The sequence below is a fragment of the Lissotriton vulgaris genome, chromosome 8 (assembly GCF_964263255.1).
Source record: "Lissotriton vulgaris chromosome 8, aLisVul1.2, whole genome shotgun sequence".
Lineage (NCBI taxonomy): Eukaryota > Metazoa > Chordata > Amphibia > Caudata > Salamandridae > Lissotriton > Lissotriton vulgaris.
The window spans coordinates 407,060,009-407,084,356 of NC_141696.1; the positions used below are offsets into that span (position 1 = coordinate 407,060,009).

Genomic DNA, 24,348 nt, shown 5'->3' on the forward strand with positions numbered 1-24,348 from the left:
GGCATTATCATGTAAAGTGAGATGACATGTCCATTGACGGATAAAAAAAACTGCTCTTTGTCTCAGTGCTCAGAGCCCACTAGGTAATATCCACCTGCACGAAAACTCTAAGGGGCCTAGTCACAAATTGCACTTTGTAGTATATTTAGTAGTACAACAATGGTCCTATGCATGTTCTACAAAATGCTATTCACTAGCCTATGTTCGGAGGGCTCCGCCTCTTCTATCTTTTATGTACGAAGGTCTCTGCTCCAACAGTGATGATCTCCGCACAAGTACGCCTACGTTTTAGTAGTACATGTGGAAGTGGCTGGAAAATGAGGCATACTTAGTACTAAATGTGAGGGTTTAGGGAATAGTAAGGAGGAGTTAAGGTAGGGTTAAGGAGGGTTTTAAAGAGATACAAACATGCAGCTCAAAAGAATAAGCCAATTGCAATTCACAAACTGCACTTCTATAGTTATTATAGCCAAAGAAAACACAAACTAGTCTATATGTACTCCAGCTAAGACCTGGAGCAAATCCAACGCTTCACATGGGCACACTGGCAGTGCAACACCCTCCCTTAGAAAATAATGGCGGCAGGGACCTAAAATTAAACCACACAGGACATAATGTTAGAATAAATTAACTTATTTAGACATTTTAACAATATATATATATTTGTATTTTAATGTTACAAAATGACATATAAATAAAAAATATACTTTTATTCTAAAATATTTTAATAGCCTTTTGTAAATTTACAACTGAATGTATCTATTTAAAAAACTGATTACATTAATTTTAATTAATTCTAGACATAGCTTTTAGTGATTTTTAATTCACAATAAATAAATAACATTTTACTTTAGGTTGGTTTTTTAAAAATCTTTAAAAAAAAATTGCATTTAACATATTTAAATTGTATTTAAACATTGAATTCAAAATTATGTTAATAGTGTGTAGCTTTAAAAAATAAGTGAATATATAAAATGAATTTACATTAATATTTATCATAAAAACATATACATTTTAAAGTGTAATAAACTTTTAAACTATATACTTTACCATAGTGGGATCTCTACACCATTTGGTGGTAACCCCCATTTATGTGTGAAGAGTTACTAGTGAATAACCAAAACTTCTCAATAATAGTAAATCTACTACAAAGTGTTACAATAAATTTACACTTGTGGATTTACTCACATGTTAATTTACCTTTCTGAATAGACCCCATATTGTACCCGCAGTCACTCTCTAAGTGGCATTCTGAGACGCTACTCCGGAGTCAGCTACAATATTGGACCACTTAAAAATCAATAATTATACGAAATTTCAATCTAGTTGGGAGCAGTGTGAGCAGAGATGGGAAGATGATTTGAAGCATACTAGTTTTTTTGATCACCACTTAGAAAATGGATTCAAGCATTACATGTCAGCTAGAGCTTGATCAGTAAGTGTTTGAACCTTTATTTCATATTACTTTTTTTAATCACTTTATATATGAACCAAGCATGATTATGGGTAAATTGAATGAGTTTATTAATTGACTCACAACTGTAATTGAATACAGTTTTCTAATTATGTGCATCAATGAAAAATATTTCTTTTAAAAGTGTGACATTTAACCTGGTGTGAGTTAGATCTTGCAATGAGTGAGCCTTGATGTTTCTGAATGAACTCATGAGTAGTGAGGTCAACAGTCTAAACATAATGTGATTTATGTATGTCTTCTTGTAAATAATTTATATATGTTTTCTTGTATATGTTTTCCTTGTTTCTGAGGTCTGTTTTTCTTATTTACATAGTGACCAGGTTTGAGGTTGGACTGACACTTGTTTTGCCGTGCTTTCTGATGGGAATCATCACAAAGAGGAGGAAGAGGCATTCTTTAAGAGCCCAGCAGTAACACTGCTTTACTTAAAGGCACCGGGGTCCACAATGTCAGGAAATCATTGGGCAAACGTTGCCTGGAGTGATAGTGAGTACATCATTATTATATTGTTACAGGTCAAGGACAATTATTGGTTTCTCTTTCTTAAAAATCATTACATGGGATCTCCTGCAATATCAGCAAGAGACACCCAATGTACAATTAGAATAAGAACATTGTTTTTTGCTCTGAGGTTGTGGTACTTTATGGTTCTAGTATCAGTCATTCAAGAAGAACCCAAAGCCAAAGTTCACCCAGACTTATCAAAAGGTAGTGGAGTAGCAAGTGCCTAGATATATATTTCCCTACCAAAAATAGTAGCTGCTGGTCAACAATTCAAGCATTGATTCCAAATTACACTTGCATGTTACAAACATGTTAACATCCTTTACAACATTTGGCTCTCTGCTAGAGTAATTAGTCACACAAATGTAGATTTATAAGTCTAAACTTATGTACTATTTACTTGTGATGTTTGTCCCTCTTTGTGTTCCAGGTTATTTGATCTGGTTAAGGTACAATATTACTGCTTGACCTTTCGTGTGAATGATTATTCTAACATAATGCATAACAATGCATCATTTATTGAATCCAGTGTAGTGTAGGTTTTCAAGTTAGGTCCTGAAGAATTACCACATGATCAGTTTTTTTCATATATAGGCGAGAAACATGTTGACCTTGTTCTAGACCAACGTACTTACCATGCTAACTAGGACCAATATATCCTAAATCAGCGCTGTATTTCTAACTAGGCTAGTGAGTTTACATTATTAAATAGTGTGACTCTGAGCATCACCATACCTATTTTAACCCACTCTTTAATTCCACTCTACACTCACCACTTGAGCCCACACACCCCACTTCACCAGACAGCTAAAAAAGATCTCCGGCAAAGAGCCCCCAATGGAGGCCTGTCAGGCGTCACATCGCTGGCCCGACAAAGAGCTAGCCCAATGATGAAGCATGACACCCATCTGGGTGTGTGAGGGCCCGTGCTCCTATTTGAGCACATTCTATTCCCTGGAACTCTAGGCTATCTCACTTTTCTTGTTTTGAAGAACTGCACATCTGTTTATCCACACCACATTGAAGGAAGGTCATCAAGTAGCATGGAAAATCCAGATAGAGACTATGGCACTTATGGAATCTGGAATGAATACATGAGACTTCTGAGGCGGTATGGTATGTTTTTAGGTAACACAGTAATGTTTTTCCTTCACAATCGCAACAGGTGAAAACAATAACTAACAACATAATTTAATTGCTTTTTCAGCAATACATGCAAAATTAATTTTCCCCAACTACTTTTTCTTTCATTTTATTTTCATTTTTTCAAGTTAACATTACAACATTATCACTAAGAGCAATTAGCGTTATTACATTTGGGCTGGTATATTCAAAGGACAGTCACCAAAGACGACTGCCCATCCACACCGCAAAGATACATCCTGTTACCAATATCATTATGTGTATGTCCCAATACAGCTAGATTTCACCACATGACCAGGCCAAGAGCAGAACTTGCTTTCGGCCCACCACATCTTTCACAATTTGCATCATCTCTGAGGCCAAATTTCCGAAGAGTCTTAGGAGTATAGTAGGCAAGAATTTAAAGTGTGTGATACATAACCCACTGCTAGGGGAGATATGGCCCATCTAGGAGCAGCAGAAGTTTCACAACTCCTCCGCAAATGGATTTCCAAGCTCCTCCTCCAATCAAACCCTAGCCCCACCGCAAACACTTCAGAAAAGGGGGTGGTGATGGACAGAGTATCTGAATTAAGCAGAACACTCCTACCCAGTCCAAAGAACAGGGCTTGATCCATCACCGTTTTTTAGCTCACTGCACCATCCCAGCTCAGAACCTGGCTACATGCAAATTAGTCTGTCCCTGGCCCAGTGCATCATGGGAACAGGGCAGACTAGACTACCAAGCCAATTCTTATACTGGGAAGGAAACAAGCTTCCGGGGACCGGTTTCTGGCATTTCAGCCGTCTTCGGCCCGGCTTGCTTGAATCCTGATGGTGCAGTGAGCAAGGGACTCACATCTGAGTATACCCTTCCACGCTTATGGTGGACAAAACGATTCAGAAAAGGGGGTGGTGATGCACCGCAAACACTGGCATCTTGCCCGGCGTATTAGAGATAAGGTGTCTGTGAGAGGTGGCAGATACAAGCATTCCCAAGGACTGCAAGAAGGAGTGCTCTCTGGGAAACTCTGGGAATTCTGACCCGCAGGATCCTCGAAGCCAGCAATATAAAAATAAGTTTATGTTTTCATCTGCCGTTTTTCAAAAGAATTATGCATAAGGTTTTGAAGGATGTTAAAAATGCTTTAGTATTCCAAGATTATGTACTAATTTGGGGCAAGGACGAGAGTCAACATGATGATGTTTTAAGAAATGTGTTGATAAAGCTTGAAACTGCTGGTCTCACTATAAGTTTGAATAAATGTAAGTTTTGTCAACAAGAGGTAGAATACCTTGGGCACACATTATCTCAGAATGGAATAAAACCGAAATCAAATTTGGTGGAAGACTTGGAGAAAGCTCCATCACTAGTGGATAAAGATCAGTTTAGGTCGTTCCTGGGTTTAGCTGAATATTATGCAAAATGTGTGCATAATTTTTCAGATATAGCTCAACCGTTGCGTAATATAATGAAGAAAGGTGTTAACTTTGAATGGTCGGAATATTGCCAAAATGCATTTAACATGGTAAAAAAAGCAGTAGCCAATGCCACGACCTTGAGATCCTTCAATCCACAATATAAATCCATCATTGTAACTGATGCCAGTGGTTATGGTTTAGGGGCTGTATTGATGCAAGAACATGACTGGAAGGAAACTGTAATTGCTTTTGCATCACGCACTTTGAAAGGTTCTGAACCATCCTATTCCACAATAGAAAAGGAATCGTTAGCTTGCTGGTGGGGAGTGCAACATTTTCTAGTGTATGTATGGGGTACAAAATTTGAGCTTCGCACAGATCACCGACCATTGTTGGATCTTTTCACTACCTCAGGTGCAAGTAGAGCTACCCCGCGTTTAGCAAAATGGCTATATAGATTGCAGGAATATTCATTTGAATTGAAATATGTACCAGGGGTAAGAAACATGAATGCTGACTGTTTGTCACGATTACCTGTGAATAGTAAAGATGATGGAAACAATGATGACGATGATTTGCTAATTGACAATGTTGAGGAATGACATCAAGCGATTAGCAAACAGGAATGGAAAGAAGCTATTGCTTCTGATAAATCTCTAGTTAAGGTAATAAGAGTTTTGCCTTCAAGTGTGGGAAGTAAATTGGATGAAGATATTGCTATGTACAAAGATTTTTGGGAAGAATTATCTGTAGTAAAAGGTATTGTAAGACGTAATGATAAGTTGATAGTACCTGAATCATTGAGGGAGAAGCTGATGAGTTTATTACATGAGGGTCATGGGGGAATGTCTGCTGTCAAAAGAAAGGCCAGGATGGACTTTCGGTGGCCAAATATGGATAGAGACATAGAAAGGTTTGTGAGGGAGTGCATATCTTGCATGTGCAGTGACAAGTCTCATATTTTAAGAGATTCTCCGATTACGCCTATGCATTTTCCTGAAAAAGCATGGGAAAGACTAGCCATTGATATCTGTGGACCATTTGAGGGGTAAGTCCAGTGGATAAGTATGCCATTGTGATGTTGGACTATTATTCTAAATGGCCTGAGGTTGCCTTTGTGACAGATATTAAGACAAGAAGTATTATAACTTTTTGTGAAGAAGTTTTTAGTAGAGAGGGATGTCCAATGGAGATCTTATCAGACAATGGTCCCCAATTTATTTCTCACAAAGTCAGTTCTTGAACAAATGGGGTGTAAAACATTTGAAAAGACCTGTATATCATCCATGGGGTAATGGTTTGGTTGAGCGCTTCAACCGTGTGTTGGGTGAACATATTCAATTGGCCACTTCTATGAACAAGTTTTGGAGAACTCAAATAAAAAAAATGTTGTGGAATTATAGGACAACTCCAAATTCTGTGACTGGGGAAACTCCATTTTGTCTTCTCAAGGGTAGAATCCCTTGTACTACAGTTGTACCCGCATGGATGAGAAGTGGGAGAAAGATTGTAAAAGATGAGGAGATACGTGACAAAGTTGTCTCATATCAAAAGAATTACCAAACAAGATATAATGATAAAATTAGCAAATTCAAAAGAGTCATAACAGAAGGAGATTTTGTTAAAGTATGTCCAGACGTATTTATAAAAAAAGGCCATTCTAAGTGGTCTGATCCTAGGAAAGTTATAAAGGTTAAGGGTAATCTAATTAAAACTCTGGATGGAAAATGGTGGAATAGTTGCAAAGTTGTAAAATGTAATGATGCAGAGATAAGATTTTGTTTAAAGGAAAATTCTCAAAGCTGTGAAAATTCTGTGGACAATTATATAAGAGCTCCCAGTACACACAATAAGATGAGACCCAAGAAATTGAATGATTTCTTTGTTTTAAGTGTTTCAATTATTTAGTAAAGGAGATGTGTTATGTTTTTATTACATGTTAGTTTTTAATGAGCTCCTAGCAACAAGGGTCTTCTGTTGGAATCCTGTTTGTGGAGTCCAGCAGAGAAGCTTGGCTGAGGAGCTGAGAGGTTGGCCCTGAGGGTAGTTGTGGATACTTACCAATAAACCTTTTTTTTTAACTTCAAATTGCCTCCTGTTATCACAAAAATGTTCAAAGATGTATTTAGCAAAATCCTTTTGAAATCTTCAAACATCACAAATAAGCCATTAACGTAAAAGTCTCCCCAGCGCTGCAGGCCACAAGAGGCTAATTGAGAAATTGTCTTTTGTTCATCTTTAACTGGCAGCAGTGGGTGATGGTTGATGAACAGAAGAGAGGAGTACATTTTACCCAGACCCACCCTCCTGCCAAGACAATTTCATGCCTGTACAGTACACATACCAATGGCCATCATTAGCGTATGATGTGGAGTGAGTGTACCTATCAAGGACCACAGTGGAATGGGTGCAGTACTATAATTTTCAATCTCTAGAGGTGGCATATATGGATATAGGTAGTAACAATAGAGAGCAAAATTAGCATGTGCACAAATATAGTATAGCTCCGGGTACGAATTTCAAACCTGCCACGATGAAGGGAAAATGTGAGTGGATACCATTTAATTCTCGGTTTATAAAGCATGTAAATATGCATACCCATTTTCATAATACCCTTAGCCTCCTAAAAGGAATATTTTCTACTTTTGCTGAACCCCAGCTGTCCTTTTACTTCTAGCACCAGTCTTGTCTTAATTTTACCTCATGTCGTGTTCACCAACCACCCTGCTTTCCTTGTCCTTCTATCTCATTCTTGCAAGCTCGTTTTTAGCCCTGCTTTCTATCTTTGACATTGTGTTTCGGTCTTTTATTTCCACAGTCTTTTCTCCTTTGCTGCGTTTCTCCCTTTTGTTCTGGGTCTAAGCCTGATGCTGATAAATAAATCCCCCAACCCCAAAAAGAGTGCTGGTTGGTCCCAACTGTAACCACTGGCTCTAACGGAGAACTTCTGGTGTTACCGTTTACACCGAGACAGTAATCTGAAAGATTCACACATTCCCTTCACAATATCATATCAACAGACACTTGTGAGGACTAACCAACACACAGTTGAGTGAGTAGTGAATTTTCAGAATTAGAACAGCGTGTTCACATTCATCATAAGGTAATATCATGCACAGGTAAAAGATCCAATATTTTCCCTGTACCATCCCTTGATAGAAAGTAGACCGCATGCACACTGTGAAAGGCTGACAAGAAACTAATGGAGAAGAATGGAATAGTGAAACAGAGTTCCCTCAATTACTTTTATGAACTGGATTCTTTCTCTCCATACCAAGAGATGGGATCCAGTTTACTATAGCAACTTTGGCCTGCTGATAAGCAGTACCAGGTAAATATTGACCGAGGCAAGTTGAGGTCCTAGCCCTGCCTTTTAAAACTGTGCCCCAGCCCTCTGGATGTGTCCTCACACCTCTCTAAGAATATGTGTCAAATTTGGTCCCTGAAGTTTGAATGATTTTTCGTTGGAAAACATTATTCTTCACTTTTCTTTAATATATATGGCCACTTGTGCTTGAATTTAAAACAATGGTAGAAAAACCCTCAGTAAACAAAAATTTAATTAGGAGCATGTATGGTACTTTTGCCATTGTTTCAATTGAAGCATAGAGTGTGGTAATTGAAGAGTATGTGGCATTGGTAAATATTTCTAGAATTACTTAAAAAATGAATATAAAATATAACTTGAAAATTATGTAATACATTTATGGCAATATTTAGTATAAACGGCATCACACGTGTTTTACAGTGACAGATGGGACCTTTAATCTTAAAAACAAGGCATGCCTTCTGAAGTCTGATCTACTTGCTGTTGCCAAAGGGGATCTCTGTAGTACTAAAGCTCCAGGATCTAAATCCACTTTATGGGAGATGGACGTGCAGGCTCTCGTTTCATCACCTAAGTGGCTTCAACTTCATGGCCTGAAGAGAAACAACTTGACGCTCTCCCAGATCTTTGAGCAGATTGGATTTTTGGCCAAACCAGGTATGCCACATTTCTTTCTTTTAAGTCAAGACCCAGTTTTCTAATGTGTGTTTTTCCTGCTAAATCATTCCAAACTGCTGAATGGTTTCATGGCTGTGTGCATAGCTGATGATGTCATGTGTTTCCCTGAACCAGTTCACCTCTTCTATCTTTTTGGCAGCACTGGCAATAAGGATAGAAGAAAAAGGTTTAAAATGACACTCACACAGCAGGAGAAATCTCCCAGCATTTCAGGTACATCAGTTATGCTGTCCTGGAAGTCACCCTCTTCTTAGGGGTTCATTTCCAGGACTCATATAAGTAACAACACTTTTACCATGCTGCTCAGGCATACCGTCCATCATCCCCTTTTGTATCGCTTTGTTCGCCCTAAATTGGCAGGGTATGCTCAGACGTGAGTCCCTTGCTCACTTGGCCACTGGATTCAAGATAGCCTGGCTGATGAGGATTATGAATCCGAAACCGGTCCCAGGAGGCTTGTTTCCGGTCCAGGGAAAAACTGAAAAATAGAACCTCTGAACTGACCTATTTGTTTTTCAAAACTTAGAATAAATCTAATTTATTTCACAAATGCCAATAATGAATTCCTTGCACTGTAATATTTATCTGTTTTTGTCTTAAAAAATATGAAAAGGGTGATAAAAATGTTTCTTGATCTTAAGGTATGAAAATGAAAATAAATGGAAAACTAAAGTATTACATGTCTATGTGAATATTTTCATCCATGTTGCATCCTTTGTGAAATAAATTAGATTTATTCTAAGTTTTGAAAAACAAATAGGTCAGTTCAGAGGTTCTATTTTTCAGTTTTTGCCTTTTTACTCCCCCCTCTAGACCTAAAATAAATTTTGGGAGTACCCTTGCTTAAATTTCCGGTCCAGGGAAGACATGGCTTGGCAGTTCGGGCTGGACTGTTCCCATGAGGCACAGGGTCAGACTGATTTGCATATGGCCATGTCTGAACTGGGGTGGCTGAGTGAGCTAAAGAATGGTGATGGATTAAACCCAGATCAGTTGACTGGGGGTGAGTGTTTGATTTGCTCAAACGCTCCGTCCATCATCCCCTTTTGTATCGCTCAGGCATACCTGGCAGCCAGCATGTTTCCCCTCTTCCTCCATGAATTGTCTCCTCCCATGCTGATGATATTGACCGGAATGACATTGTAGGGCCACCCAACTAAAGGTAGACCCCCAACACCATTTTCACTGTAATCCCTTCTGTCTGGGTCCTTTATTCAAACCATGATGGACATAAAGCAGAAAAGTTTTAAAATAATCCTTGTATAGTGGAAATTAACTGAAGCTTGTGAGAGGCATTTGTTATGTGGGTCTTGGAAATGTAACCCCTTGTTTAGTGTCTGTTAGACCTGACATCTTTGGTGTGGTATTTACCGTCACCCCCTATTTTGCTGAACTCATTTGGGTTGGTATTAAGACTCCCTGCTAACCAGTGCTAAAGTGCTTGTGCTTTGTCCTTAAAACATGGGCAAACGTGGTCTACACCTAGTTGGCACATTTAATGTGCTTGTAAGTTCCTAGTAAATGGTACTACCTGTACTTGGGGCCTGTATATTCAATACTACTGGTGGGCAGCAGCACTTAAGGGCAACCTTTTAAAATAGCACTGTAAAACCTGTCTTAGGTCTGCCAGTGCAGCCTGCAGCGCAATTTTAATCTGCAATTTACAACTGGCAAAATACACCTGTTGTGATAACACAAATAGGGTAGAAAGTTCCTCAAAAATAGTAAGCCCAAAATGTGGTTTACTCGTTCTAACTAGACAGAAAGAGGCAGGAACAGAGCAGTTTGCTTACTGATTAACTCCCAGGTAGGTTGGGGAAAATTGTGGTGTAGTGTGAGTACTTCTCCTTGGTAACCTAGTGCCCTCAGACAACCTTACGAATGCCCTGAATCATCATCGGGCGTAGCTCCTCGTGTGGGTGGTGCTGCAGTCCCTCACGGGTCCCACAAGGGGGCTCTTTAGCGGAGTTCTTTTTGGAGATGCCGCAGTTGTGCATGTGGGTCTGGGGGCCTAGCAGAAATTGTGAGTGTGGGAAATTAAAATGGCCACACAGTACCCTCAAACCAGTTTTATTCAGGGGTCTGGGTGGTCAATTAAAATGGGGTGGACCCTGGAGTGTCCCTATAGAAAATAAATAAAAAGGGGCGGTTGTGTAGCTAACCGCTACTCTCAGGGTAAGTGCTCAAGTGGGGAAAGAAATTAGGTCGGCATGTTTCGCGCGTCTAGTTGTCCCTAACGGATCCAATCGCGCTTCTTCAGGACCAAACAAAAATAATAATAATAATAATAAACAAATTCAGTTTATTGTAGCAGGAGCCAGGCCTATTGCCCGTGAACCCGCCGTACCTTATTCTTCAAGGTGTACAACGTCTAAGCGCTGAAAGGTACTCTTAATAGTAGTGCCCTAACCCAACCCCGTCAGTTCTAGGAATGGGCCCCATCGACAACAGCTTGCAGGTAAGTGAAGGAAGCAATTTGTCTCCCTCTTCGGTCATGTCTATGACCTACCCTCTGCTTGTGCTATTATTATTTTTGTTTGGTCCTGAAGAAGCGCGATTGGATCCGTTAGGGACCACTAGACCCGCGAAACATGTCGACCTAATTTCTTTCCCATTGTGGTTTGAATCGGCCAAACCACAATGGGAGATGACAACTCGAAAAAATCATTACAAGTCATAAACAAATCCCCCATCATCAACTTATCAAATCGAGTACTCACAAAAGCAGAAATGGAGGTATTAGAACTCGGATTGTCTTTTGTCCCAGGAACTACTATGGATTTCACAAAAGTTAAAATGCAAATCATGGAATTCTTCAGAAAAATTCGGCTCAGGTGGTTTTTCAAAGATACACCGGATCATATTCAAACTGAGGCTTCTGGATTAAGAAATAAATCCCTTTTTTGCCCTTCTAATCATAATATGTCAAAAGACATTATGGCGTTTGAACATACAGTATTGTCATCATTGAATGCGCTGGAAAAGAAACGATCATTTGTTCCATCTAATATGTCTAAATGTCATAAAGAAGCAATAAAGGAATTAAAAAACCAGCAAGAAGCTGTGATCAGACCAGCTGACAAGGGAGGAGCCGTTGTTCTATGGTCCAAAGAATTGTATAGAACTGAGGGGAGAAGCCATGTGTACAACCAAGAATGGTATAGACGGATCACTCAAGACCCTACTACTGAAATAATGCAGGAGATAACTTCTATTGTGAAAGATGTCAAGGAAAATGGGATACTTGGTCCTAAAGAAGCAGGATACCTGATAAAAAAACTTCCTCGAACACCACATCTATACTTTCTACCGAAAGTACATAAGGATGCCTCCACACCACCAGGCCGCCCGATTTGCTCTGGATGTGACTCCATTTTGGAACCGGTGTCCAAATTCGTGGACGTGTTCTTGAAGCCATTCCTTCCTGAAGTACCATCATACTTACGCTACACAATGGAGTTTATCAACAAGGTGGAAGGCTTTCAATTTGATCCCACGACACAGATCCTAGTGACAATGGATGTTGCATCACTATATACGCAAATCCCCCAAAAAGAAGGTCTAGAAGCCATAGAAGTCTATTTGGAAAAAAGACAACGTCCACACAGAGTACCCACTGAATTGATTTTGAGGCTGGCATCACTGGCATTAAAAAGAAATTTCGTCAAGTTTGAAGATGAGCTGTTCCTTCAGGTGAAGGGTACAGCGATGGGTTGTCCCTTCTCGCCGGAGATGGCGGTGCTGTATATGGCCCAGTATGAACAAAAATACATCTATAACAACAATCCATACAGTACCCACATCAAACAATGGCTGAGGTACATAGACGACGTGTGGTGCATCTGGGAAGGAACTACTATGACCTTAGAAGAATTCCATCAATGGTTAAATAACCGCAGTCCCGACATCAAGTTCAGTCTGACATACAACCGTAAGTCACTTCCATTCTTGGACGTCGAGATGAAACACTCGCCTGAAGGGTTGATGTCCTCCCTATACTTAAAAAAGACGGATAAAAATAATGCGTTGCATTACAAAAGTTACCACCGAGAAATCTCAAAAACAATCTCCCCTATGGACAATTCCTAAGGGTGAGACGAAATTGCTCCAATGTGCAAGATTTCGAAGTATATGGAGAAGACTTATGTAGAAAACTACAAGAGAGAGGATACCCTCGCAAATTGGTGAAGCATTCTATGAAAAGGGCACGCTGGATTCCCAGAGAACATCTACTCGAGAAAAATAAAAAACCATCTACAGATCGGATGGTGTGTGTCTCCACATTTGGGCCCCACACGCACCCTGTCCAAAAAATCATTCGAAATCACTGGCACTTGGTAGAAGATGCAATACCCAACATTGGACCACCACTGTTTGCTCTAAAAGGGAACCACAAATGTGGAACTTGCTCTGTTTGTAACACCACACTAGAAGGTACATTATTTACTGACGGTAAAAAATTCTGGCGTCATGATCAATTCACTAATTGCAAATCGAAATATGCAATTTATGTCATCCTATGCACATGCCAAAAAATGTACATCGGTTAAACGACACAAGAGGTTCGGCAGCGAATCATTCAGCATCGCTCAAGGATCAAGAATAATGTTCTCACAGCGCCAATGGTCCCCCACTTCATACAACTAAACCACAGTGCAAATGATTTTAAATGGACGATCTTGGCTGTGATTAGGACGCCTGCGGATGCGGGAGGTGACCCCGATTTACAACTAGCACAAAAGGAAGCTTTCTTGATTATGAAATTCGATACAGCTATGTCTGGTTTGAACAAACTGTCTGAATTAAGTAACTTGCAATAATAAACATATGAGCCTATGCCATGTGAGGAGGAATTTCACAAGATCGTACTTCGCAAATAAAAAATTAAAATATTGCTACTATTTGTGGGAATCGTCCTTGTGAGTATTTTGGTGATAGTGGATGCAAATGTTCATAATTCCAACAATGACAATTGCCCCGAAAAAACTCCGCAATGACCAATCAATGAGATTTATTTCAACAATATTGTTAAAAGCAAACTCCAAACACCATAAGCCACTGCAAGGCCCCGGTACCATCGTCATCATTGCCCCTTTAAATGTATCTAATCGTGCACAAGCTCGAATCACGTGATGCGCGTCAGCGTCGCACCCAGGAAGTACGGAATGAGAGCATAGCCAGAGAATACAACACCGAATCAAAGTAAGTCAACAAGCGAGAGCAGGATTTATATTTAATAACGGGCGAAAACGATGCAAGATTGATGTAACACGGAGACTCAGTTTCTCCTAACTTGCAGAATTGAAAAAAAGAAAAACAGCACCGACCGCGCGGGTCCCGTGCTAGCGGCACCGCGGCCAAGAACACGCCGAGTCGCAGTTGCGAAATCCTCTCAGGTACATACAAGCACTAAAATATGCACGAAGAGCAAACAGTTAATTTGGTCGAATTTTACAAGGAATGTAATGTTTGTTTCAGCGCAGTGCAATTACCTACTTACTACAACATATTTTTGGCGGAAAAAGGGAACTGCTCACATAACAGAATGGCCCAAGGTATGCACCACCTTCGTTAAAATCTTATCTCATATTGAAAACCAAACGATGCCAGTAATGAGATACTGATTGTCCCTTCATTGAATTCTAATTCCAGAGTCCCTGTTTTTCCTTGAACTGTAGACAGCAGTTGTAGAACAAAAGATATACAGGTATTGTCAGGAGTAACATGAGTTTGGTCCAAGCTGAAAGATGTATGATAGAACAGTCCCCACTAACTGACACCAATTCATATTGTTTTATGTTTCACAGTGAGTCCACTTCCAGTCCATGTCCTGAGGAGAACCCCAAAACAGAATCAGGGTTTGAAACGCGTTGACCTTGTGCTGGTATTCAAACTGTATTGGGCGCTACAGGAATGCAGTTTCAAAAAATCTCTCCTGCAAGCTGACCCCTTGTTTCAAAAAAACTGTTTACAGCACAATTAACAAGCTAGCCGATATGAAATAATAATTGGCAGCCTGTTTATGTATCTTACATTAGGACTGGTGCCCCATAAATGAAATGAATTGAGGCATCCTTACCCCTACCTCACTTTTGTTTATGGTGTCTATATCAATGTTGTTTATTTATGATTGTGTGTAATGTATTGTTGTATTAATGGTGTAAAAAGTCTTGACAATTGTATTTTGTTTTTGGTCATATGTAAATGTTTTTCTAAAAGAAGCAAAATAAGTAAAACATGACTGAAATGAAAGGACGCCCGCTTAGGATTTGTTGGCTAGGTGTTGTGTAAAAACGTCAAATGCATCTATCTGGCCATCTTTTTGTTTACTGAATTAGTGTGGTCTAGGCCAGGTAGTAACCAGACCCAAGCCTTTATTGGTTCCACTAACCACTCCTAGAGCAGGATGCATGGTATATAAACCGTAGGACATGTCTGCTTAAGTTTTAAATGCCCTGACAGTGAAAAACTCCTAAAGAGGTTTTTCATTGTTGTAAGTCTTATCGCTCGTATAGACTAACACTAGGTTGCCTTATTACATTTAATCCGTGCTAACTACAGATTAGGAACAGATAGAGACATGATGTTTACGCTCAGATGAATTGTAATTTAAAATCCTCTCTAATGGTAAAGTCAGATTTTAAGTTACAACTTTAAAAATGACACTTTTAGAAAAAATATACCTTTATGCCAGTGTCTTGAGTCATATGACCGTTAATGACTCTGCTGGTTTGCTTCCAGACATAGGACAAAGAAGGCCTAGGTGTAAGAGGAGTGGGTATTCCTGACAGGATAGCTGGGGAGGAGTTGCCACCTGCCCGACACCAGGCCTGTCCTGCCTTTTGTCATGCTAGACAATTTAAAGCCAGGACCAGGGGAAGAAGAATAACTGTCCAGAACCAGTTTTGGCAGTAGGTCTGGAAATCCCCCCCCCCCGCCCCACCCCCAAAAGCTGGCATCAGGTATATAACTGGGCTCTTCAAAACTTCTCATCATAAAACTACTGAACCTGCGGAAGATTCAGAAAAAGGGCTGCCCTGCTGCCAGAAGGACTGCCTTGCTGTCTAAAGAAGGAAAGGTGGACTTGCTTGCCTTGAATTCACAGCTACCCAGAGTAACTTCAAAGGTGAGTTGGCTGAACTCATGCGTGTGTTACAGAGACACGAAGTTTCTAGATGCCTCTCTGACCAGCATGATCTGGGGCTGCCTGGACCAGCCTGAGCCCTGCTGCTGGAGTGAGTCCTGATACCCAAGAATTGCCCCCAGGTGCTGGACTCTTGACTGGCATCTGTAAGAACTCCTCCTCAAGAAAAGGTGAAAAATCTGAAGTCTGATCTTCTCGCAACCCCAAAGTGACCTCTTCGTGCTGAGAATCAACCGCCCATGATGGCCACCAACACGAAGCTCCAGCAAGATCTGCTCTTCGCACCACCAGCGACTGTCCGCAATGACTGACAATCAGAGGCCTGCACTTTGCACCAGCAGTGACCATCTGCGATGATTAACCATCACGAAGGTCCAACGATGGCTGGCTGTTCACGCTACAGCAACAACCGTCTGCGATGCTTGACCTTCTCCTCGCACAGAAAGTTTCCTCCTTGCAGCTCCCTCCAACGAGAATGTAACTCTTCATGCTGGACTTGAAAAGGTAACTCTTCAGTGGGACTAACTTGGTACCTGTGTCTGACCTATGCTCCATTGCAGTTGGCCTGCACTTTTGCCTTTCCTCCAGTCTATCGTGATAAGATAACCACAATTGGCACTGTCTCCTTCTTGGTGCTATTTTTACATAAAAGTAAAAATATATATATCTGTGGTTATACTGATTGGATTTTGTTAATTTTAGTGTCATTTTATTTATTCACATTTACTCTATTGCTCTAAATTGGTTTGGAGTTTTTCTTGTGTTTTGCTTTCACTGTATTACTGTTTGAGTGTTGCATAAATACTTTACATTTTACCACTAAGTATAGCCTGCTACGCTACCAGAGGATTAAGCACAGGTTCTTTTTAGTGACTCTTGTGGTTCACCCTGACAAGGATTGTTTATTATTTGAGTGCCCTCTCAACCAATAAACCAATTTCTTTTTCTTACGGGGTCCTTTGTAAAGACTTACATATGTGACAACGGTTCCCTCATGACACCATGGCATGGCAAGGCAGATTGGCTTGCATGCTTCCCCCTCCTCCTGAAGCATCTACTTCAGAGAGGAGACATTTTTTAGAAAAATATCTGTCACAAGGGTGGACAACTTTAGACATTGCCGTCTTAGTTTAAATAATCCTTTAATTGCCAACTAGTGAAGAAGTATGTATGGATAGGGAGTTTGCTTGGTATATTTCCATTGAGTTAGCTATTTCTGTCCTTAGCATAAGTGAGCTTGGTGGCTTAGAGAAGCATATCAGATTATTAAACTTTCTGCTTCGCAAAAAATATATATTATAATGATCCAACGAACCTTCTTGAAGAAGTTTAGATGATTTAACTGCACCTCATATGGCAGCTCAACCTCATATTGTACTTATTCTCATTCATTAGCAAAAAAGTTTTGGATCGACAGTTTATCCAGCTCGACTGTTTGTGTCATAGGACCCATTTAGTCATAAGAGTGGGCACATTTATTTATCTAACCAGAGGAGTTTTTTTTTTTTTACCAAAGCACTCTCCATAGAGAGGCAAGAAACAATGATAATGCTTGCATGGGATTTAAACCTCTGCCTGAACCCTGTACTAGATGGAAACTTGTGTGAGTTAAACTTCTGTGATATAAAAAGAATTTGCTGAAACTGATATGTTTGCTTTTTCCATTTTTATTCCGTTTTATGCCTCTTCATAACTTATGGTTGTACTATGGTCTGGACGTTGGCTTGTACCTTCAGTGGCTTTGAGTATAAAACATATTTGCCAAGATTAGAGATGGATCTCTCACCAGTAACTAAGTTATTAAATGGTGCATCTTCGTAAAATATTATGGTTTGATGTATTCAGGTGTAGTTTTTAAGTACAAATATAGTACATGGGAACTGAGGAACATTTGCTGAGGAGTGGTTTGAGAGAAATTAGATACATATATACATGTATGACTACCTGCTCCCTTATAAAGTGCTCTAATACCCTTGGGCCATGTTTGTACTATATAAAATCACAAATAAAGAACTAAATTATCAAACACCAACTGGTCTGCGCTTGCAAGGTGGGACGTTCTTAATGTTGTTTTCGGAAGGTGAGCAACGAAAAAATGAGGAAGCAACAAAAGCAAAAAGAGAGAAACATGGAAACCACTAGCTTCGAGACCCACCAACTAAGGTTAAATACAATAAATGAACATGGACAAATATTGTACTTGATTATGGACCAGATGAATTCCATTGAGAGTTACCAGTTAAGGGTACAATGATCTCATTAGATTTAGTTAAAGTATAATTTTATGAATGATAATTTTAAAGTTCTTCCCTTGGCTTTTACAGAGGAGAAAGAAAGTTAAACATATCCTAAATTGTATCGTTGTTTTTGATACTCTTATAACTGGTTTGAAGTTAAAGAACTATTTTTGTATAATGATTTGTGTACAGAGAGGATGTCATTTGATTATGGGCCAATTGCTAAGTACTTTGTGCTCCTATGAGAAAATAGTGCAATGCCTAGCAAAGATATTAAACTAGAGGAACCAATATGAGAAACAGATTGTTTTAAAGATTAACGAGTTGTGGGCCATTATGAGCTAGACATTTAATTTTTACAAAAACACAGGTCAGTAATAAGCCCTGTGTTGGTGACATTGTTTAATAAATTGCAAAAGCACAACCAATAATGCAATCTGTAACAGTGGGAAGATTTAACTAAGGCCTGATTAAGAAGGGCCATAACATTCCCATCACTGCTCAAACCCCTGGTTGTGTAAGGTTCAGAATTCTAAGATGTGCTGTCATTGTCACAACCATCTCAATTTTCCAAAGGTAGACTACAGCTGGTCACTTGCCAAAATGAACTGGGAGAAAATTCCCAGTAGTTAGTGAGACATGCGCAATTCGCCTCAGGAAGCACATATTCCACAACACACTGGGAAAATTGAGAACTGAAGAAATTTACCACAACCAGCAAATACCACTCCCTAAGGTTTGGATATTTACAATGTGCGGTAAATACTTATTCACCCCCCTTGATACCTACATGTAGTTCCTCCTGGGCTGCGTATTTAAATAAAACTAATAATAAGATATTTGCCATAAGGCTTGACAGATGTTTCCCTCGATGGCAACCCAGATTCACTCTGATAATTTTTTTTTTAATTCAGAGCGGATTCTTCTGTCTAGTTTAAAAAGAGTGACTGAGATTATTTTTGGGGATGGCAGTAGATTAATATTGCAAGTTTGTTGGGTGTGGCAAAATATTTGAAATTTCGACACTGGGATTTTACTATGTAAGCTTTAGATGCTTTTGGCCTGGAAATTAATTTGTTAAAATTGTGCACCTGTATTACTTGATTGATTTGTTGATAGAATGTGCATCACATTTAAATTTTTGATGATGGTTACTTGTTCCTTGGTTTTAATCAAACTCGTTTGTGTTCTATAATCTTAGCCTTTCTGGATTTCACATGGATATCTCGTCTCTACATTAATACAACAGAAATATTAGTATTACCAATGATAGTGGAAATGGAGGGTATTCAGTGATAAAACATAATTGTTCGTGGGTTACATTATCATTCTATTATAACACATTATTAATTTAAAATTTTGGCAAAGGTAATAACAGGTTTATTATCTAATGTCTAGTTTGTAAGGCTAAGTAAGGCATTTTCTTACTGTTTAGAGAATAGTCGTTTGGCACCCATAAATTAATGTGTGTCTTTAGTGTATCTCCATGGGCTTCAGTAGAGTTTTATTAGTGGTTCAAGATTAATTTGCAGGCAAGTCATGACAACATGTAGAAGTTGTTACTCTAGTCTAGAATATTATGAATCTTAAACTAAAAAGGGCTGGAATGAATCTTAAAACTGATAAAGATGAGGAGGATCCGTTCAACATTGTCAACTTAAGTGAGGATGGTGAAGGATTTTTAATAAGAGTAAAGTTAATATCTGAATTTGCTAAATGAAAAGCTCCTTGCTAAAATTGATCAAGATCCAGGTCACAAAATTGGTTTGCTGTTATGGGGAGAAATTTGGATGATCACAATGACAGAAAAGTGGATTTATTGCTTCCTTCATTGTTTCTAAAAATTAGCTTTTTGGTAAAAGGGATTTTATCCCTATAGGTCTGAGATGTACCAGAGACTATTTCACAAAGCCATTTGCTTCTGTATGTTCAACTTACACGTGCAAGTGACAAGTGGCTTCATTTACAATTGTTCACCAAAAGGTGAACTTGCAATTGTGAATCAATTTGCCCATATACAATATTACCCTAGTATAATATAATATGTTTCCTAGGGCTACCCTATTACAGGAGCAGGAAGCGTGCATTCAATGGCAGGGAAGCACTGACTAGTCTAGAAACCCTCTCAACTCTTGAAAATTCACAGACATATTCCCAGTTGAATCTAATACTGAAAACGGGCTGAGATTTTCTTTTATCAAGGGTAGAAGTAAATCCTTTTTGATGGTTGGGACTGAATTCCTAACACCCCCAAACAGTTGGGAGTGCAGAGAAAGAAATTTCTTTATCTAGAAAAGTGTTTTCCCTGTACAGATAAAAGTGCTATTGTACAAATAATATTTTCATGCAGAAGTGTAAATTGTATTCAACTGCACTTTAGAAAAAACATTTCTATAGTCACACATAGAAATTCAAGAAAATTTTTCGTCTCGGGCAACTCTTGAAACTTTTTGTGAATTTCTAAAACTCCGCACACATTTGAGATTGTAAATCCGTGGGTTCAAATTGTAACATTTTTGGCAGAATTCAGTGCAAGGACTTTAACCTATATAATACATAACATGTGTATTTGTAAAGCGCATGTTCACCGATTGGTCTCTTGGCGCTGAATAACAGATGTTTATTGTTACCCAACTCAATGGTACTCATTTTATCGACCTCAGATGGATGAAAGGCTGAGAGGACCCGCCGGGATTTGAACCTGTGACCATGAGGTTGAACACAGGCTCCTGCAGTGGATGCATTAGTCCACTGAGTCACCAGACCCGGCTGTGATGTTGTCCAACATATATAGGTATTAGAAGTAGGTATTTGATATAGTAAGTGTTGCGATTTGTGGACAGTATCCACTAAAATCCTCCCAATGTATCTGACAAAGTAGAGGTGATATTATGGGTTAAGTGCCGCAAATCAAATATTTTAATTAGTCGTTTAGGTTTAGCATTGTAGAGTATTTTGCAATGGATTACAGAGAGGCAACATGTTTTCATTGTTTAGAAAAACTTAGGTAATGTCTGTATTTGTTGATAGGAGTACAAGGTAAGGGGATAAATCTCAAAAGAAATCTGTTATACTGTTGGTGGGTGCAGGGGGGAACAGGGCTAGCAGGAGCTACCTGGCTGCAGTGGTTGAGGTTGCTTGCCACTGGTGACCGGGAGTTCATCCTACTATGGCTCTGCAAATAAGGCCAAGTACTCCCTTTGTGTACTTCACTCTCGGGTTAGCATGACAAGCAGTCAAAGGCTTCTAAGTGAGGTACTGAATGGGGCAAGAGCCAACAGGTAACAATAGACACAATAGCATTGTCCAGCCTAGTGCTTAACTTTTGAATTAAAAGAAAGTATTTTAATCACACAGCATAACTTAATACTACTACACAGCACAATTAGGGGAATCAGACATAAGGCTGTATTCCTGTTTACAATCTTTCTTGAGGCGCTGAAACCTATAATCCCTATTTTATAGTTCAAACAAGGCACTAATTAGGCACAGGTGCAGAAATCCCAAATCATCCCAAGTCATAGATGCACCCAATAGTTCAGTTTGAATTCACCTCTTGGCGGTTATTCACACAAATCCTGTATTTGTTCTGTAGATCTCAGTCTGTAGCTCAGTTTCTCAATCTCTTACAGTTCTTACAGAGGCCCACTTATACCTGCATGCTGTCATTGTACTCTGGAGCAGTGTCATATGGATGCCTACAGTGGTCCTGCTCTTTTGGTGGGTCTTAAACTGACAGAATCATAGCTGCTGCCTTGCCCGGAAATTGATGACTTGGTGATCTCAGTGGAGCAGCTCCTGTTGCCACTCTGGTCTTCAGAAGATGGGGTTTCCCTAGGCCAGGTGCAGACAAGATGCTGGTATGGCAGTTGTGGTCTCTTGACTGATCTGTATCTTGTGGAGTTCGTCAGCAGTTGTGGTATCCATGTTGTTCAAGGCTTCCACCTCAGCATTGACAGAGCTTTCTAACTGTTCCAGGACCAGTTTGGCGGCTGAGATGGATGCTCGGCCGTGAGCTCTGATATTCCTTCCCTGTATCACTTATCTTGTAGTGCATCTTGCACACCCAGCAAACCCTAAATGATGGCGTGGTGCCCTTTGACCACCCAGAGGGCAGATTGATTGAATCCTGATCATGGCCAACCCATTGCTGCAGGGAGTGTGGCCTGCACATCCCGGGGATGAGATCCAGCTAGACCGGCCAGGTGCACTACTCCCACGGATGCGGTGGGGATCGCAATGACCTGCAGAGGAGTGCCCCATTGGAGCAGTGGAGGACAGCCCTACCCAGGGAGAGGTTGACTAGAGCCCCCAGATGGATCCTCATCTCTTCTCCGGGAAGCACTTTGCTCTGACCTTGTCCGAGGCCTAGTCACCAACGGGCCGGGAGTGCTGCCGAACAGAATCAGTGGGCGGAGACCATTTGGACCTGACCCTTCGCAATGCCCATTGGGATGAGAGCAGAGACAGGAGGGATCACCAGGGAATGTCCTGTTCGACAGATGAAAGGCATCCAATGGTTGGGCCACAGGACTGAAATCTGGCCCCTCCTCCTTCCACTCTGCCACCCTAGGGGCTGGTGCCTGGAAATACTCTTGCCTTGGTCCCTCGGTGTGCCTTTGCCGGCGGGGCCTGCGGCTGCATTGTAGAGTGTGGGAGAGGACTGCACCATGTACGCGATACAACAAGACACCCCCTCCCTGCCTGGGAGGCCTCATGAGGTCTGAGGGGAGCCCTCTCACTACCTTCAAAGTATGCAGCCTTACCATTTCCTATTGCCTGAACCAGATCTAACTCCAAGGTAAATCTTATACCTGGGGACACCGTTTTTTTTACATTATGTATGTGTCCCTCATGATCAGGCATTTCAACATTTGGATTTCTGCACCCCCTTTCCATTCAAAGCACATTAGCTGTAGACTTCTACCCTGATATCACTATCTGCACTGGAGAACTAGCGAGTTGTGGGATTGGCTAGAGAGTAATGGAAAAGAAGAGGATCCCTCTGGAGGGTTCACAGCGTAAACTAGAAGATAGCCCCTGAGAGGACTTAGAGCTAGCCCACCCAGAAAACAAGTAGCCAAGGAACTAGTGCTGGTGGTGGCTGACGTTGAGCAGCATACCGGTTCTTCCTCTCAGCCCCCAAGCCCGACAACCTTAAGACTTTCACAGGCTCCATCTCCGGACTATGCTGATGCTGATCTAGCTTTGGTGGAATTGATCCTGAGTGATGGGGCCGAAGTGACCCCCATGACAGATGATGTGGCATTCTCTTCTACCTGAAGCGAGGACGAGTCCTCAGTGCAGGAGATTGGGGTGAGTTCTTGATAATAGCCAAGCCTGTACTGTGTGCGATAATGACCTATGCAGGTAACCTTGGGCAAGGAGGGAACTGTCCCCATCAACTGGGATGGATATTGCTTTACAACACCCCCCAAAATCCCAAAAGACATTGGAGGACACTATGCTAAGAACAACACAGTGTATTTGGACAAGAAACCCGTTAGTGTGTTAACCTGATGAGTGGCACTGGGATGGTTTCTGGGTTCTATTTTATTGTCCCTTATATCATTATTTTTTGCAGGAATGCTGTTGAGATTACTGTAACACTGGGAGGGTGGGATGCCAGAGCTGGGAAAGGATGTATTGAGGGTTTCATTCACTCTGTGACCTATTGGAGACACTGCTGGCTACTAGACCCTAATATAATGTAATGTGGAATGTTATGGGTATGGCCAGTTGTGTCAAAATTATAAGCTTCCGTTACTAAGAGGTTCATGACTTGAACACCTGCATAGACCTTTTTTATTGCACCCACGAGGTGGCTAACAAGATGGGAACTGTGGAGTACCTGGGTCCAACATTATCTGACCACATCCCCCTCAGATTGTCCCTCAACTGGGGAAGCCTCCGACTGCCCTTCCCGGCATGGTGCTGCTATGCAGAAATACTCCGGTATACCAAATTTAGAGCCTTGTTGGCAGAAGACGTGGTACACTACTTCCCTGAGAATGCTGGTGCTGCGATGGATGGATGTTCTCGTGGAATGGGAGGCCTTCAAGGTCGGTTTAAGGGGACACTGCATTAAATCTATTGTGGTAGACTGATGCTTCGTGGGGAATTTGATGGGCTGGAGACTGAGATCTACATGCATGAACTTAATGTATTACGCAATCCCAGAGCCTTACCCCACCTAGTACAAGCGAGACAGGACTACAATACTGCTCTGTCTCGGCTATGTAAAGTGACTACAGAGATTATACTGCTTGTCAGCATGTGGAGGGCAATAAGGCTGCGTGCATTGCTCTTGCCTCAATAGGGGCAATTAGGACCCAACAAGAGACTCTAACTGATGCACACGTCGAGATTAGCAAGGCATTTGTTTCCTAGTACACAGAACTGTACACCACTCTTGTGACAGTGGACGTCTCTTTCA

At 40.6% G+C, this 24,348-nt stretch overlaps 1 protein-coding gene across 1 annotated transcript in view; it reads left to right on the top strand.

Moving 5' to 3' along the window:
- The first annotated feature begins 1,820 nt into the window (after positions 1–1,820).
- VWA3B (von Willebrand factor A domain containing 3B) overlaps positions 1,821–24,348 on the top strand; it is a 981,637-nt gene continuing 959,109 nt past the window's right edge. The window contains exons 1-2 of the mRNA XM_086934174.1: positions 1,821–1,963; positions 8,274–8,510. Of these exons, the coding sequence (XP_086790300.1) occupies positions 1,924–1,963; positions 8,274–8,510 (277 nt within the window). The 5' untranslated portion in view covers positions 1,821–1,923. The remainder of the gene's footprint in view (positions 1,964–8,273; positions 8,511–24,348) is intronic.